General features: G+C 41.2%; 1 protein-coding gene across 1 annotated transcript in view; it reads left to right on the top strand.

Annotated features, from left to right (window-relative positions):
* PITPNA (phosphatidylinositol transfer protein alpha) overlaps positions 1-19,176 on the top strand; it is a 45,187-nt gene that overhangs the window by 9,952 nt on the left and 16,059 nt on the right. The window contains exons 2-6 of the mRNA XM_054008046.1: positions 7,437-7,582; positions 11,258-11,349; positions 16,288-16,295; positions 17,627-17,701; positions 18,121-18,204. Of these exons, the coding sequence (XP_053864021.1) occupies positions 7,437-7,582; positions 11,258-11,349; positions 16,288-16,295; positions 17,627-17,701; positions 18,121-18,204 (405 nt within the window). The remainder of the gene's footprint in view (positions 1-7,436; positions 7,583-11,257; positions 11,350-16,287; positions 16,296-17,626; positions 17,702-18,120; positions 18,205-19,176) is intronic.

Below are 19,176 nucleotides of genomic sequence, written 5' to 3'. Positions count from 1 at the left end.
GGTATGTGAGTGATACATGTCTAACTACGAATAGTATGTTAATGTTTAGTCCTGATATTGTGCTCACGCAGTTAGACTGTCTCTACCCCAAAAACAATAATAGTCTAATGGACCTAGAGAAGACATTCCTCATTGGGAAGTAATAACTTGCATTTTAAACAAATAATTATTGCTATGAACTTGTAGTATCTAGGCATCATGGAACTCAAGGGGGTTAAATGAATTAAGGGTGAATAAAGAAAGCAAGCCTTCTTGGTTTTGAAAATTCTTATCTAATTATTTTCAAATATATTTCCTGGGCAAAACATGTACTTTGCTTTTTCTTGGAAGACTGCAAGTCTGCATGGGGAACTCCCTTTGGACGTAAACCATATTTCTAAACAAAATAGCTAGGTTACATTAAAAAAAACAAACCCCTAACATTCCTAAAGCACTGCATCCATGTTATAGACTAATAGCAGCGAAAATTTGAAGAAGTCCCCCTCTCATTTAATCCAACTCACAGTGTTCACTCTATCTACACTTCATAGAACTTGCAGCTGAGCGGGTCTTTTCCAGATCTTGTAAAAATTACATTCCACTTTTTGGCTTTGTTTATATTAAGTTTTAACGGGTGTAGGAGATGGAATTCTGAGAATAGGTGTTTATAATGGATATGCTGATCTGATTATTTCTTCACTGGCCATTAGACAGCTGTGGAGAGCTAACTGGTTCTGCTCCCTGGACTTCTATCTTCTGACACTGCACCACTCTTTTAACTTCCCTCCCTCCTTGTGCTCTCAACACCACTTCTCTATAGAGAAACTCTGCCAGGGAATAAATGCTTTTCCAGAGACCTACCGTCACATTCACAAAGTGGCCAAGGAGTTGGAGCGAAAATGACTCCAGCCTCGAAGCGTGTCAGTAGCAGATGCTTCACCAGGCCTGGGCCCCTCTCAGGATACATTTCTCTGTTGCTGCCTCACTAGAAACCTTTCATTTGAAATGTCAAGGTCCAGGGTTTACTTTACTTTCTAATGCCTTTTGGTGAGAGAGCTGTGAGCACCATGCTCTTTGTAGGTTTCCTTTCTCTGAATGAAACGGCTACAGGTTTGGAGAGGCACATGCTCTTGAGTTTTGCTTGAATACCCAATGAAGAACTGACTCACTGCAGCAGCCCCATCCATTTGGTCACTACTATAATAAATCCAACCTTTTTGGTGCTCTTGTGCTCCTCTCTGATCTTGACCATAACATTCTGGGGCTGAACGTAGCACATTCCTTTTAAATATGGCTGGTAGTAAAAGAACAGAATTGTTGCCCTCTAGTAGCTTTTTTTTTTCTCCCCGCTCCAGGCTAAAGCAGCATCATGTTAGTCTCTTCTCCCTAAAGACCAGCCCAAGAGGGCACACATTTCTCTTCTCCCTCCCTCTCCCCCCCCCCCCCCCCGATATGCACATTTTGGCCATGTGGTCAAATGGGGTGATGCTTTGCGTGCACAGTGTTTTCTGGTCCTGCAGTTGAGAGCTGATCACAGCAGGCGAAAATATTTCAAGCAGTTTACAAAAGAAAAAAAAAGTCTGTCTAAACTAATAAATGGTGAACAGAATCGTCCTCTATTGTTCTCTTCCTGGGTGACATCTGTGCAAGGTAAAGCTGTTGAAGTCTTTGAAATCCTGCCTCTGTGAAAGGCAGTTGGCATGTGACTGCCCCTAGAATGTTGCCTCAACATTTGGCATCTTATTCCCAAACTGAAGAGCACTCAGAAAAGCAACAGAGGTGGTCAGGGGCAGAGAGAATGAGTTATAGGGAAGATGAAAAGAATTAATTATGCAATATATCTTGAATCAGCAATGATGGCAGGAGACATGATTCTGCAGGTATCCAAAACATGTAAATATCCAGATGGAAGGGGAGTCATTTAGGAGCATCTAAGGGGCTATAACTGGGAGCAAAGGAATTTAATCAATGAAAGGAAAATGTAGTCTGAATGAATGTGAGGAAACCCTTCCTGACAGTGAGGTGACTCCAGCCCTGGAATTGTCTGGGAGGAGCCAGATCATCCCAAAGTAGATGGGCCAAAGCACTAGAACATGCTCTCTGACCCTTGCCCCCCAGGAGACTGGACTGGATGGAACCTAACAGGCTCCTGCTTCTCTAAGTTCTCTGATACTGGGATTCAGCTTCATCAGGGTAAAGTGAATCTGTTGGTGTTTTATTCTTCCCCTTGCTGATTTATTCAATGCTATGAATGTTTAGAAATGTAGGCTGTGTATGTGTAGAAAGTAGAGGCCCCAGGCAATGTAAGGACTTGTATCTTTTGGGCACTCTGTGTCTGAGAAGGTTGTCCTCTGAGCCTGAGGATGCCCTGCAGTCAACTCTTGAGTGAACTTGTTGATTTGGAGTGAAGGAATCCAGAATTCCGAAGAGTTCAGTTATAAATCTGTTTAGAAGCTTGTAATGTGAAGAGCAGAAGGGGTGCTCTCCCCATTGGCTCCTTGCTGCCCTAAAGGAGAATAGGGTGTAACTGCTAGGAAGTCTCAGACGATATCAAGTTGGTGAGTCTTTGGATTGCCCAGTTAAATGTTGGTTTGGGATAGACCTCCACTATCCTATCCCCCCTTTTACAATGAGTGGTGGCATTCTGACACAATTGGCAGGAACTGTTTCCTGTAATCTAGCCCATCTGATTAGGCATGGGGATCTGTACCCATGTTGTGCTTGTTGCTTACAAGAACTTGATGATGTTCAAAGCCACAGAAGAGTGAACATGATTACCATGCCTCTCAAAATCCCAGGTGAAGGAATGCATACTGTGTTTCATGCCTGACGAGGTCGGTGGACTACCCACTCCCAATCCTTGGGGAGAGGACGCTGGGTGTGCTGTTTGATGCTCTTAGGGTTCAGTTTTCAGGCTGCAGGAAGTAGGGTATATTAACTACTACACCTTTATTGCTATTGTAGATTCACTCTTATGCACAAAGCTCTCACTGTACACACATGATACTGTTTATGGGTTTTGTGATTATGGCAGATTTGAAGCACAAATGGACTAATGAGATGAGAACTTAATTCCAACTTCAGTTTAATAGATGGAAATCTATCCTGGAACACCTGGCAGCTGGCCACCCAGTTACACTGGCCCTGGCCCTCAAGAAGCAGTTAATGTGATATGGCAGTAAAAAAGCTGATGTGATGTTGAGGCGTTGTGGCCTGGACTAGGGAAGAGAGAGAGTTTCTGTCTATATGGTTCTGATGTGATACACTTGGGATATTGTGTTCCTCTGGGCACCTCATTATTAGGAAGATCTTGACAAACTGGAGGGAGTTGAGAGAAAACAACAAATGATCAGGGAGGCCAGAGGAATTGTAGCTTCTGAGGAAAGAATAACAGCCGAATACCAAATAACTTGGCCAGGTGAACACTAAGGTGAGAATGTGACAATCTACGAATACTGAAGAGATAGAAGTCCCAATTGTGGTGAAGAATTTAGGATGATTCAAGGACTATAAGTATGAATAAAGTGCGAGAATTTAGGCTGAATATCAGGAAAAGCTTCCAGATTGTGGATCTATTGGACCATGAGCCTGCTGAATGTAGACTGGAAAAAAAATCTGGATCGTAGGAACAATATTTCATTGTCAGGGAGCGGAAAAGCTATCCTATAACATCTTTCTATGAATCCTTCCCTTTGGTTTGGGCACCTCGAACTAGCATCTGTCTAGCTGTTTGAGCTCTTTCCATTTCTGAGATTTGCAATATTGGGTGCACGGACTTGGCCAGCTGTGTGTGGGTGTCTGACCAGCTGCTGCTTTGAAAGCGTTGTTATGGATTAGAGCAGTGTGTGTACAAGTTCTCTACCGCCTCCTTGTTCCTCTCACATGGGAAGGAGCTTGCCAAACACAAAGGATTCTTTTATTTCTGTATTGAGTTCTAAGCTGCTTCTAGGGAACAGCTTTTTTTCCCCAAAGGGGCTGCTGTGTTGAATTCCGACCTCGTCCATGAAATTCTGCTAATACAGTGGACTCTGATCTCTGTGTGAGAGGCCTTACAATACAGACCCTGCTGTGGGTTGGCTGTGGAAGTCAAGAGCGAGCTCTCAGGAGTTCCAAAAGCAAGTTTGTGTGTCGTGTCTAATCTTCCCAGCAGTTCTAGGATTCAGATTTTTTGGAGGACACCGCCTGTCTTTCTATTAACATTCCCCAGCAGAGGATCTGCTCTTATTTAACAGACAAATGTATATGGAACTCCTACCCTTGTATGAATGGGATTAAAGGATCAGGACTATCAGGGTAGACTAAAGGGTGAAGATGCCAGACCAGTGGGCTGATCCTCTTAGGGCCTGACCTTTGATTTGTATACCTAAGGTGGAATGAGTGAGAGACTGTTACTAAAAGGGCTTAGTTTGTACCTCCCGGAGACCCACTGCAGAGTTGACAAAGCCATTCTGTCTCCTCCTCTTTCTAGTGCTGGGGTCACTGAGTTGATGACACTTTCTCTTGCAAAGGAAATACAATATTCTTCTTCTCTGAAATAAACTCCTGTTTCATAACTCCACTGAGTTCTCTGTCGGAGAGGACTGCTTTTATGGGGCAGCCATAGGAAACCACAAGGAATGCAGTGTGTGAAAAGTAAGGAGATGGCGCATTTTGATATGCGATGAGACTAAGTTTGATGGTGGCAGTGAGGAAGCTGCCCAAAATTTCTTCAGAAGTAAAGTGTTCGCACAACTTAGTGCAACATCTTGTGCATATGCAGCAGTGCTCTGACTGAACTTTCCATTTCACTGAGTGGGGAGAGAAATCATTACAGAAATAAATGTTTTTATTCTGGGACATTTCTATGCAGAGGCCTTCTAAAAAGTCAATGATTCTGCTAAATGTGCTGCTGAAAGCGATTGGGAAGTGAGCCTGAACCTGAGCAGATCCACTCTGGTGTGCTCTCTGACTTGTCCCCAGCTACCCAAGGGAAGGAGACCTAGACGTACCGTTGGCACACCATCAGCTTTCTCTTATTAGGAACAGATCTTTGCTGTTACTTCCTAAAAATTTGTTCTTGTTTTGTTAATACTCGATGGAAAAAGCCTGCAATGCATACGGGCTGCATTTATGTCAGATGCTGCATTTATGTCAGAACTTAGCAGGTATGGAAATACTTCTTTTCAAACAGCTGTTGCTGGACCTAGAAGTGAGTGCTACACTCTCACTACTAGTTTGGTTTTGTTGGCTTTTTGATCAGCACCCTGCTTATTTTGTCTGAGGGTATGTATACCCACAGCAGCACAGCTCTGGCGCTGCAACGCCATGGTGTAGACACTTCTTGCATTGACGGAAGGGATTTTTTCCCCCTCCATGTAGTTAATTTACCTCTGAAAGGCAGTAGCTAAGTCAATAGAAGATACCTTCCATTGACATAGCTGTGTCTACACCAGGGGTTAAGTTGACCTAACTACAGTGCTCACTCAGGGTGCAAGTAGACTAGGCCTTAGTTTAGGCATATAGAGCGATGACTAATCCCTATTCCTTTTTTCTTCAGAATTTAATTTTTCCTTACTTGCTACACAGTGCCCTCTGTCTAGGTGAGGGAAGAGTGGGCAGGGTGGATTCCTCTGTTTCACTGCATTTAGATTTTTTTTTTTTTTAATGCACACATCAGCTATGATGATGATGTTTTTTGGTTTACCTAGCATTTTGCTGACTACATTTTTGTTCTCTTTCAAATAGGCTCTCTACATTTACTGCCTTGGTCAACCACTCCTTTGCTTCTGATACTTTCACCTCTCTGAACTGTCACTTTCCATCCACGTCTTAAACATCCCCTTTCAGACTAATACTCTAATTTCCTAATCCTCAGACCTCTCCACTGGCTCCCAGATCCACTTCAGGATCAAGTTTGGAAAATCCTTCATGGATTTGCTTCACCTGATCACATCTCTCTCTTGACAAGTCTGATCATTCCCCCTTCTCCATTCCTGTATATAGTCATGCCACTGATGGTGAGAGAGCCTATCCCTTTATGGCTTCTGTCACCCAGAATGTCCTCCCTCTTATGACTCCATCGTATTTAACTTCTGTTCTATTTCCCTATCCTTCTGAATTTCCTTTTGCTATTCTTTTTAAAGCATTTGGGAGACACTTTATATGAAAAGCTGTGCAGTGTAAAGTAGTGTTGAATTTAGTTGCCAGTACTGATGGAAAAAGAGGGCTAAGGCTATCAAATTTTGAGTGTCTGCAAGAGGCTCAAAGATCTGGGCAGGAATGTTACTGGATCTTTAAGGCTCTGTGTCCTACATGATAGTGTAATGCCAAAGGCCAGGAGGAGGGTGTTGTGCAGAAAGAGCCTGCCTATAGAAGGTGTAATAAGGAATGGGCGGGTGCAATAAGGAATAGGCCCATGTAATTGGGACAAATTCAACCATTTTGAACTATAACCCTCTAGCCAAAAGATGATGGTACGAGTGGTGGGGAAGAGAACAAGGGCAATATGAATCATATGGTCATTTGGGAAGCTAAAACTTGTTCAATTACAACTTTTAAACATGAGTGAGACTTTCTTTGAAGTGAGTTTTGGGAAAGGACTTAAGTGGGCTGAAGGAGAAAATGTGGGTGGGAGTAAACTGAGCAGAGGAAGGGAAGAGCTAGGTTGTGGAGGACCTGGAAGGTGAGAGCAGGGAGCTTGGGTTCAGGAGGCAAATAGAGATTCAGTGAAGGGATTTTAAGGGTGTTCTGAAAATGGCTATGATGCTGGCAGGAGAGAAGGTTTTTACAGCAGAGGTTTGGATACATTGGGAGGAGTGAGATGGGTGTCAGGAATGCCAGAGATATAGTGACTGCAATAGTGAAGCCACCCAGAGATGGCTGTCTTTAATTGGTAAACACATAATGAAAATTCCTTTCTAGGATGCTTTGGGATCCTTCACAACAAAGTGCTGTATACATGTCAGAGCATGTTGGGAACTAGTGGAGTGTGTGTTATACATGTCACCTGAACAGCAGACATATCTTATCTGGTTTTATACACAGTGAATAGAAATGAGTGGGTTTGACTACTGCAGAGCTGTTGTCTTCCTGACATTTTCTAAATGGCAGCCAAACACCCATTCGTCTCCCACTTCTGATTTCCTCTGTAAATTTCTCCACATATTGGGTTTCTTAGAGTTTGAGGCAGAGGTTGGAGGATAACATCACTGTTGTATGCATTCTCCTTCTGGTACACTTGAGAGCTATCTGTTAAGTTCCTAAGGGAAGTCATAAGTGAAACTATGCTTAGATGGAAATGGATATAAAAGTGGTACCTATTCTCCAAATGCTTATATTTTGGTTGATACCTGACATGGTTGTATGTTAGGAGTGGGACACAAATCTCATTTATTTTTGTCCCCAGCTTCTTGCAGTTTAATTATGTTGACACCATCTAAATTATGACTATTGCAATAATGTGTCTTTAACTCCTTCAGTATCAAGTGGGACAGCTGTATTCTGTGGCAGAAGCCAGTAAAAATGAAACTGGTGGAGGTGAAGGAGTGGAGGTTCTGATGAATGAACCCTACGAGAGAGATGGAGAACGTGGTCAGTACACACACAAGATCTACCACTTACAGAGGTATGTGGGATGGAGAAATGGCCTATTTCCAGCTGTGAGCGGGATCAAAGGGTAAGGGGAACTGTATAAATAGGATACAATTTAGGAAACTGCTACTCAGGTTAGAGATCATGCAAGTTTTCATAGATTCACAACAACTGGAAACAGAATCATCCTACCTGCCCCTGCTAGGGCTTGCTGTTGCAGTGAAAAAGAAGAACCTAGGAACTGCTTCCTAGACTAGAACAGTTACTAGTGGGACTAAAACTCGCCCACCATCACAAGAGAAGTTCAGAGCTATCACTGGGCCTTGGGCTCTTGAGCAGGGGAGTAACGCCAGAGGGGAAAAAAGAAAACAGGCAGTCATGTAGCATGAGTCAGGGGAGAGGAGGGCTCGGTGATGGAGCAACATATCCCAGGGTATCAGCATGAGATTGACAAACACTTGCAGAGGACCAAGGTGTGGAAAGGAACAGAAGAGATGGGGCTAGAGGTGTCACTCTCAGGGCTGCAATCCTGACCAGTGAGGAGTTGACACTTTCCTGGTGTGGTTCTCTTGTCAGAATGCTTCCAGACTGCATACAAGCATGCAGTATCCTGAGTGTGTGCTATGCAGCCCTGGTTCACCATTCTGACCCTAGCAGCCTGCCTATAACACAATAGCCTTACTCCTTGGTTACTTCTTGCAGAGGTGACCCCAAAACATTCCCAGTCCCAAATTTTCCCAAAACCTTGTGCTCTGCTATGATCAGCTGTCCCCGGGAGCATTCAGAGATATATTAAAGTTTGTTTGCACCTTTAAAGAGATGAAAAAACATTACAGCTTACTAATTTAACTGGGGATAAATACATCCTTCCTTTCAAGCACAGCATGGAGTTGATTTAGTGTAAAAATAAAACAAGTGTATCAACAAGCGGACCGTAGGTTAAATGATACCAAGTACTGTAAAAGAAATAAAGTTAGCATTACAAACAAAAGTAGAAATAAGCTTTCTAATGGCTAAGACCTAACTTAACAAGTTACAGTCTTCGTTCAAGGTCCTTACCAATTTTCAATTCCTTCAACGCCTTTGGTTGAAGGACCCATCTTTCTCAGCTTGCTACAGCTGTGGTCTCGGTGTCTGTCCAGAGATGGATGCCAAGATGGCTTCTCCTAAATACTTATAGCTTCCTAAACTTACTGTTTCGTCTCCAGACTCAGGATGACCCCATGTTATTCTTCCCTTCCTGTGGACTTCCGATCCCTTTGCTGATTTGTATGGAAATGGGGCATCCATTGTTTTTGGTCACACCTTGCGTAGTTTAATTGGAGACAGGTAGACAACTACATTCCTTTCTGTCTGGGAGGGAACCTCTTAAGAATTCATATTTCCTCGTATCGTGTTAATACATACATTTCACAATAATATAAATCACCAGTGTCTCATTAGCTTTGAGAAAAGACCTTGCTTGATTTTTTTTTTAATATAGTAATATTGTTTACAATCAGTTGATTCAATTACTTATTTGAGGTTCAGACCTCCTGTCTTTGTAGCCCAGATAAAATTTCTCTTGCCTACTGGGGTGTAGATGACATGCTGTCTTCTCCCCTGCTTGATAGCTTTGTTCACCTTACATGTAGATGGAATCATAAAATTGTAGGACTGGAAGGGACCTTGAGAGGTCATCTAGTCCAGTTCCCTGCACACATGGCAGGATAATTATTATCCCTGACAGGTGTTTGTCTAACTTGCTCTTAAAAGTCTCCTATGTGCTTAACCACTCTGACAAGAATTTTTCCCTAATGTTCAACCTAAACTGCCCTTTCTGCAATTTAAGCCCATTGCTTCTTGTCCTATCCTCAGAGGTTAAGGAGAATAATTTTTCTCCTCTTCCTTGTAATAAGCTTTTATGTACTTGAAAACTATTCTCATGTCCCCAGTCTTCTCTTGTCCAGACTAAACAAACCTAATTTTTTCAATCTTCCCTCATTTTTTGTTATTCTTCTCTGGACTTTCTCCAGTTTGTCCACATCTTTCTTGAAATGTGGCGCCCAGAATTGGACACAATACTCCAGTTGAGGCCTAATCAGCGTGGGGTGAAGAAGTACTTCTCGTGTCTTGCTTACAACACTCCTGCTAATACATCCCAGAAGGACATTTTCTTTTTTTGCAACCATTACACTGTTGACTCATTTAGCTTGTGATCCCATCACCCCCAGATCTTTCCGCAGTACTCCTTCCCAGGCAGTCATTTCCCGTTTTGTATGTGTGCAACTGATTGTTCCTTCCTAAGTGGAGTACTTTGCATTTGTCCTTATTGAATTTCATCCTGTTTGCTTCAGACCATTTCTTCAGTTTGTCCAGATCATTTTGAATTTTAATCCTATCCTCCAAAGCACTTGCAACCCTTCCCTGCTTGGTATTGTCCGCAGACTTTATAAGTGTACTCTCTAGAAAGACCTTCTCTGTCTCTGCATGATGACCAGGGTGGACAGACAGACAAATACACACATCTTTGTCTAGGGCATACTGGGCTTATGCATTGCTTGCCAAACATATTTTAAATATAATTCTAGCACGTATTCATAGCTTTTTGTACACACCATGTGCATACCTCACACAAGAATATTAATAAGTGAGTTATTAATTTTCCAGTGATATCTTACATGTCACCTTTTTCATTTCCAGATTATGACGACCGTGTATTAGGTGTAGTGAGTATGTCTGGCCTGAGAGAGTAGTGAACCACAAATGGGCCACTGTGTCACATGCGGATAGGAAGAGGGCTTTAAAATTAAATTACATAATGCTGTCTTTCTGTTCTTTTCAAAACAGGCAAAACAGTGATAAAACACTTTACTAGCCTTAGTTTTCCATATAAGCAATGTCTGTTTGTCACTGGGATCTTTCCTTATAGAAACTGAGATGATGTGAGGAGAGGCGTCCACAGGACTCTTTATTAGGATGTGGTCCATACTGTGTGAAAGTTTGAGACTCTCAGGTGTAAAATCTTTTCCTGCAGCAGCCTGTAGATCCTGCTGTGGCGGACAAACTCAGACATTTTCTGCACCCTGGTAGGTTGGGGTGTGGAATAGCTGAGTGTGGAATAGATGGAAATCACAGCCATTAGTTGAATAATAATAGTAAGTAGCACCGGTTGTGCTGTGGAGCCGTGGACATTAGAGCAGACTAATAGTTGGGAAATATGGTAAGAGCTAAGTGGTTTTGGCAGTTAATTTTCAGGTTATAATATCAGAGCTCATCTCAAGTTGTACAGTCCAGGTGTTGCTAACGGACTCTTCCCATCATAAACATGGCTGCTGTCTTGGGAAATCCAGAACCCATAGTGGTTTTGATCATTAATTATAACACTGTTATCCAGCATTGTGGTGGTGAAGCTTGGGTAGAAAAATGTTTCCAAGTTGTCAGCCTGCATTCAACATCAGATGTGCCTTTGCTCTCCTGTACAAGGCAGGGAAGGGTTGGCACCTAGCCCATATTCATTTATCCAGTGTCTGAGCATCCTACTAACAGAACAATGAACAATCCTAGAGACGATAATTGTGAAAACGGAAACACATGCAGGGCACGGGGATCTGTATTTCAGGGTGGGTGCCTTGCATGTCTCAAGCAGTGTCTGAGTCACAGTCAATTGAATATGGATATAAAAACTCTTTATCTTGCTTCTCCCCCCTTCTTCTCCCCCAAACTGCAGCAAAGTGCCGTCATTTGTGAGAATGCTGGCCCCAGAGGGAGCCCTGAACATACACGAGAAAGCATGGAATGCCTATCCCTACTGCAGGACTGGTGAGTACTGGGGAAGTTCTGTACCATGGGGATGGTTTTTTTTTTTTTTTTTTTAACCCTAAGAGGGGCAGTTAGTTTGATTTGGCTGCTGCCTGCAGTCTGTAGTCCATAACCCCTTCCTGTGGTTTGGGAAAATGAGAATTTAGAGCTAAGGGGGAGTTAAAAGAAATGTCCCTACCTTACAGTGGCAGTGCAGAGTTCCTGCTAATAAGCAGGGAATCCTAAGTAGCCTGGGGATTGGTTAGGGGCAGGGTGTGAGAAGGGGCAGAAGTAAGAAATTGATGTGATCCTAATACTGCAGGTTTGGAGAAATAGACTTGGTAGTGGGAGAACCACAGAATGACCTCTCACAGTTCTAGTCATACAAGTGGCTTGGCAGCAAATGCATGACAGAGAAATTTATGTACTCTGAAGGAGATGGTGTAAGAGAGGAGCTGGGGAGGATCTGGTTATCTTTTGCTTAGTGCAGTTTGAAGAGAACAGTATCATCATTGGCCCAATGATCCCTCCAATAGTAAGGACAGATCAAAGGTGGTGAAGCTGGAACTGAAAGTACAGCTAGATACTGGTGTATTGCCACTAGAGCGGCATGTTTTATGGGTCTCCTTGCAAAAGCAATAGTGTGCAACTTTTTAATACAAAATCTCAGCTAGCAAATGCAGAGTTAATCTACTACTGAACTTCGGGATGGTGCCCTGAAATCTGCTTGAGGTGGATCGTGAAGATGACACAATCCCTTTTTACTCTTATGGGATACAATATTTAAAATCCGTGTGGAAAAAGGATTGCTGCAACATTATGGTTGAGAACTTCAATGGACAGATCATCTATTCTTCATTTATTGTTCCCACAGTAACTTGATCTCCTTGTGTTTATGTAATATTTGGGGTTACTCTTTATGCTATTAAATTTATCCTTTGGCAGAGGTACAGTTGCTATGGGAACCAATATTTACAATTTCCTGACCTTTGCACTTTAAATTTTTAGCTGCAGCATTTCATTAATGGCTTTTTCTGCATTAAATTTCCTTGTTTTTTTCCTTTCTCTATCCCTTTTGTTCTAATCCTCATTTATAAAACAAAACATTAAAGAAATCTAATTTCAATAGGTGATAAACTGCATGTATTGATGTTGTGTTTGCAAGGCTACATTCAAACTAGGGTTGTCAAGTGATTAAAAAAATCAATCATGATTAGTTGTACTGTTAAATAATAGACTATCATTTATTTAAATATTTTTGGATGTTTTCTACATTTTCAAATATACTGAGTTCAGTTACAACACAGAATACAAAATGTACAGTGCTCAGTTTATATTTTTGATTACAAGTATTTGCATTATAAAAAAAATAGTATTTTTCTATTCACCTAATACAAGTATTGTAGTGCAATCTCTTTATCATGAAAGTTGAACTTAAAAATGTAGAATTATGTACAAAAAATACTGCACTCAAAAACAAAACAATGTAAAATTTTAGAACCTGCAAGTCCACTCAGTCCTACCTCTTGTTCAGCCAATCGCTCAGACAAAAAAGTTTGTTTACATTTGCAGGAGATAATGCTGCCCGTTTCTTGTTTACAATGTCACCTGAAAGTGAGAACAGGTGTTCTCATGGCACAGTTGCAGCTGGCATCGCAAGATATCTACGTGCCACAAGATTCATAAGTCCCTTCGTGCTTCAACCACTATTCCAGGGGACATGCATCCATGTTGATGAAGGGTTCTGCTTGATAACAATCCAAAGCAGTGCGGACTGACGCATTTTCATTTTCATTATCTGAGTCAGATGCCACCAGCAGAAGGTTGATTTTCTTTTTTGGTGGTTCAGGTTCTGTAGTTTCCACATCAGAGTGTTGGTCTTTTAAGACTTCTGAAAGCATGCTCCATACTTCATCCCTCTCAGATTTTGCAAGGCCCTTCAGATTCTTAAACTTTTGGTCGAGTGCTGTAGCTCTCTTTAGAAATCTCACATTTGTACCTTCTTTGTGTTTTGTGAAATCTGCTGTGAAAGTGTCCTTAAAATGAACAACATGTGCTGGGTCATCATCCGAGATTGCTATAACATGAAATATATGGCAGAATGCGGGTAAAACAGAGCAGGGGACATATAATTCTCCCACCAAGAGTTCGGTCACAAATTTAATTAATGCATTATTTTTTTTAACGAGCATCGTCAGCATGGAAGCATGTCCTCTGGAACGGTGGCTGAAGCATGAAGGGGCATTTGAATGTTTAGCATTTTTGGCACGTAGGTACCTTGCAATGCTGGCTACAAAAGTGCCATGCAAATGCCTGTTCTCACTTTCTGGTGACATTGTAAATAAGAGGGTGGTATTAGCTCCTGTAAATATCAACAAACTTGTTTGTCTTAGTGACTGGCTGAACAAAAGTAGGACTGACTGGACTTGTAGGCTCTGAAGTTCTACATTGTTTTGTTTTTAAGTGCAGTCACATAACAAAGAAAATCTACATTTGTAAGTTGCACTTTAAGGGCGAAGACATTGCACTACAGTACTTGTATGAGGTGAATTGAAAAATACTATTTCTTTATAGTTTTTACCGTGCATATATTTGTAATCAAATAATATATGCATTGATTTCAATTACAACAAAATACAATATGTATGAAAATGTAGAAAAACATCCAAAATAGTTAATAAATTTCAATTGGTATTCTACTATTTAATAGTGTGGTTAAAACTGCGATTAATTGTGATTAATTTTTTTTAGTTAATTGCATGACAGCCCTAATTCAAACATATAGAGCTTTGGATATATAGAGACACTCGTGCAGGGTATGGAGCTTTATACTTGTGGACATTATTTCACATACTTGAGAACACCAAAATACATGAAGTGAGTATTGAAATGGTCACAAATTAAAGAAAACATACTTCACGTGTCTGTTTCATTGGACGTTCAAACCCAGTGGTCATCTGTCATAGTGGTAATGCAGAAGCATCCGGTCAGCTTTTTCAAGCTTAACAAAGCCTCATTGGTGTGTCATTGCGGAGTAGACCTGCTCAGTGGCTGGCCCATGTCAGTTGACACCCTTTCCCATTTGCAGGGACCCAGAGCCTGGGCTTCAGCCCAAATCTGAACATCCTCATTGCAGTTAAACAGCCCCATAGCCCAAGTCAGCTGACATGGGCCAGCTGCAAGTGTTTAACTGCAGTGTAGACATACTGAGGCTTCCCTGGCTGGTACTAGATACTATGGTGATTGGGCCACTTTCTACATTCATACATATAGGAAGCAAATTTAAAGGGACACTATCATGTTAAAAATATTTTTTCTAAAAAGTCTTAACTGTGTTATTAATAATAAAAATTTGAGATACTCAAAACAATCTTATCTAAAACTTATTTTTCACATTTTATGCTGTTTACTTCTTTGCCTTTCATTCAGCTGGGACAATGAATGGGGATTTCACTTTCTGGTTCCGTACTAACAGTGCTGAAGTATTTTTGTGTTGCAAACATTGCAAGGAATGTCTAAATCCAAACAGCTGTTTCGTTTACTGTTTTAAATGATGGAAACATTTCTATTAGATTTTCTCCAGACCTGCTCAGAGATTTAAAATAGTCCAAGTCCTAGCAGAACAGAGGAGTATGTTAAGATAAAGAAGGATGGTTTTGTGAATAAGACACTGGACTGGGATTTGAGACCTGGGTGCAATTCTCAGCCCTGCCATAGACTTACTCTGTGTGCCTCTTTCCCTAGCTGTACAGTGGGGATAATATTTCCCTCACAAGAGTGTTGTGGCATTAAATGTGTTGATGTGAGGTGCTTGGAGACTATGGTGACGAATGCCATCAAAAATCTTTTAAATAAATGCATGCAATTTATCACATACATGTCACCACTTGATCTGTGTGTGTGTGAGCAGATATAACACATATGCAGTTATAATAATTGTAAATGTCTGTATATGTTAAATATGGAAACTTACTGGTTAGACCAGTATGCCTACTATAATAGTACCCAGGTTTGTGTAGTAGACACTCCTCAAACCTCTTATGTCCTTATTGTCCCTTTTTAAAACAAAAAAAAAAAGTATTGGTTTGACTAAATGTTCTCCTTAGTGTAGACCTTATGAATCACATTTTAGTGTCCAATTTTACAGCCTTGTGACACTCAGTGGAAATCATTATTTTTATAGTCGAAATACTGACAGTCCCTGAGGGCACAAGATAGAATGGTCTATGGCTGTTACAAGATCTTTAGTTGATTTTTCTCTGATGAATAATTGAGCTTTGCTATCCAAGGAGTCTGATTACCACAAGCAGGAGAGATGCAGAAGGCAAAGACTCCAGTTACCACATGCAGGAGTAATGAGGTCTGCATTGGCTTAAAATCTAGCATTCGTTCAGTTGCAGAACTGGGGAGAGGCTTATCTGCAAGGTGAAGAATGATTGGTAAAATGCAGTCAGCTGATCAAACTTATTCCATTTTCTCATCTAACTGGATGAAATCCAGGCGCAAACAGTGGCAGTACATAATTAGTAGTGTTCTGGGTTTCACCATGTGTGAGAATTTATAGAAGGTTTCGAGTTGGGTGGAGCAAGTTTACTTTTGACAGACTAGACGCTGACAGGAAAACTGGATGTCTTCCTTCAATGAAACTGGCAGCTGCCTAGGAGCACTCTCCAGAATTCATAGAATTATAGAAGATCAGGGTTGGCAGGGACCTCAGGAGGTCATCTAGTCCAACCTCCTGCTCAAAGCAGGACCAATCCTGAGACAGATTTTTGCCCCATATCCCTAAATGGCCTCCTCAAGGATTGAACTCACAACCCTGGGTTTAGCAGGCTAATGCTCAAACGACTTTGTCCCCTTGTTGCTGATATTGGGTGGAAGTGGTTTGCAACTGTTAACTTTTCTTTCTCATTAATGTAATGTATCTCTTTCTTTTCATGTGTTGGTTTCTTGGAGCAGTTATTACAGTAAGTATTGCTTTTATCAGTGATCTGTTGTGCTTGAAAGTGTGTGTAAATCTGTCTGGTACAAGGCACTGTGTATATGTATAGGGAAGTCTCTGACCTGAGCTAGTGGAGTTGCTACTTTCTCAGTTAGCTGATTACATGGATGAGGAACTGAGTCTCAACATCTCCTCACAAACTGATATATTAAATGACACAGATGATTCTTTATTTACTGCAGTGGCATTTGACTTTGCATCTTTCAGAACAAACCATAGAGCAAGTCTATCCAGTCCTGCTGCCTTTGGGCAACATGATCCCATGAGTAACCTGCCCTCTGAATCCCTTAACTCCTTTTATATACCAAGTGCTTCACTAGTCTTTACTCACCCCACCCCACCCACCAAGGATATATAGTGGCTCCTCTTTTCCTATCATATCAGTCATTGCTTGAAACTGACATCTCTTGCTCATTAGGGAGGAGAAATTCAAGTAGCTGTGGTGAAAGTTCTGCATGCTGGACTGTCTGGTTTCAGTGCTTACGTGCAGAGCAAGGTGCATGTTTCCAAGGACAGTTTGAATCCAGTTCTGGATCCACATTTTGTCTTTGAAAAGCCAACTTCTGCCCTATTTCTTCCACATCTATCATCTAGTCCAGGGGCAGGCAACCTTTCAGAAGTGGTGTGCCGAGTCTTCATTTATTCACTCTAATTTATGGTTTCACATGCCAGTAATACATTTTAACCTTTTTAGAAGGTCTCTTTCTATAAGTCTATAATATATAACTAAACTATTGTTGTATGTAAAGTAAATAAGGTTTCAAAATGTTTAAGAAGCTTCATTTAAAATTAAATTAAAATGCAGAGCCCCCCAGACCGGTGGCCAGGACCTGGGCAGTGTGAGTACCACTGAAAATCAGCTCGTGTGCCGCCTTCGGCACAGGTGCCATAGGTTGCCTACCCCTGATCTAGTCAAAGCTGTACTTGGCAGTGTCTGGTTTACTTCTGTTAAACAGGCTTCCTCCCTTGAGTCTTCATTCCTTTCTTTAAAAAAATAAAACACCCTGTAAATGAAATAGATAGCAAGCTCCAATGCTCTGGGTATCAGACTTAAGTGTCTTGTATGGACAACTTAGGCTTTGACCTAATCTTGTACCTGGCCACCAGTGGTTGGGTGCTTTCAGAAATGTACATACAAATAGAAATTTGAAATCCCATTGTCACTGCATTCTAACCTTGGTCCCAGGTCTGGGAGTAACTGTTTGATAACTTTGATGCTATAATCCGTCAATCAGCAATAAGATCATGTTAGTCTCTTGGATCCCAACAGGTAACCAAAATTTTTCTTTATGGCAGAATGAGTACATGAAAGATGACTTTCTGATCAAAATCGAAACCTGGCACAAACCGGACCTTGGAATGCAGGAGAATGTAAGTGCTTTCACTGAGGAACTTTGTGGCATTAAATGGCTAGATCTGTTGCTTGTCCTGTTTTTGAATTCAGTGTTCTTTTCACATTCCTGGGATTAACATACCGCATGTCAGGCTAGCAAGGAGACTATGCCCCTTATGATTAGACTCCCTTTTGCTTGCTCTGGGTGGGAATGGATGCTTATTAAAACTGTACTCTTGTGCAGAAATTTGTTGGGTTTTGCATCTTCATTTCTGAATTACTCTTTTCTTTAGTTGATTTTATGTTTCAGCATTAACTGATGAAGCCCTCAACTGTGACTACCCTGGTAGTGGGTGCTTGGTGCTCAGATCTTTATCTCTGTTCTCCATTCTAACTTGGAGTGGGAATGATATGTAGATGGTTTGAATTACAAATCTGTCTCCCACTTCTACTGCAGGTTCATAAACTAGAGCCAGACGTATGGAAGAATGTAGAAGCAGTTTATATAGACATTGCAGATCGGAACCAAGTGCTCTCCAAGGTATGCTGGTGGATAAAGTATTTCATGTAATGGCATTAGTATTACAAAAGGAAGATTCATACAAACCTCATCTATGAAAATTAGCATGACCCTGCAGATAATCAGACAAGGTGTGAGATGGGAAGGAGAGACTTTTTTTTTTTAGTGGGGGTGTGACCATGGTCGCTGGAGGGGCTATACTAAGAATGCTTGATCAGGGCAAACTACAAAGCATAGGGCAGATAATCCCCAAAACTGGTGGTTTATACTATAATTAGATTTCACCAAGCCAGTAACCAAGCAGCTTCTGTAACACCTTAATGGTTACCAAGAAGCTAAAACACCGTTCCCTTTAACCAATTCAGCCTTTGGCTCCCACCCAGACAGCCTAGTCTGATATATAGTGAGGGTTACTTAAAACCTTATTTACCATATGTAAAGTTCTACCAGTCCTGTGAGATCGGACACATTATCTACCAGGTCAATGAATATTTCAGATCTTACCCAAATGCATGCTTAAAGCCAATCCTAAGCTTATCTAAGATTTAGTTAAAAAGAAAAGAAAGAGAGTTACTGTGGTTAAAAGATCATTATATATACAGATATGAATAATGTTCTTATGTCAGTTTCATAGCAGAGATGATGAAGCTGCTGATTCGTAAAACTCCTTTTAGAATCCGTTCAATAGGCTATAGCTCAAAAGGCAGTCCGTGTGCATAGTTTTGTTCAAATTCTTCCATGCGAATTTCAGTGCTAATCCAGAAGAGACCTGGAGACCTCGGTCTTGTGATTTAAGCTTACTTTCCCTAACAAAGTTTTAAGCAAATCTGAGATAGTAAGGATCAGGCCCGAAAGTTCCTTTCCAGCTGAAATTCAGCTGATAAGCCTCTTGGCAGCAAATAATCACAGCAGGCATTCTGTGGATCAAGAATAAGTAATGTACATTGTTGCTTTGAAGTAAATCTCTATTTCCTAAGCATACATGGATAACTA

The sequence above is a fragment of the Malaclemys terrapin genome, chromosome 18 (assembly GCF_027887155.1).
Source record: "Malaclemys terrapin pileata isolate rMalTer1 chromosome 18, rMalTer1.hap1, whole genome shotgun sequence".
Lineage (NCBI taxonomy): Eukaryota > Metazoa > Chordata > Testudines > Emydidae > Malaclemys > Malaclemys terrapin.
The sequence above is the reverse complement of the archived record's forward strand: the minus strand, read 5'-3'. Positions and strand labels throughout refer to the sequence as shown.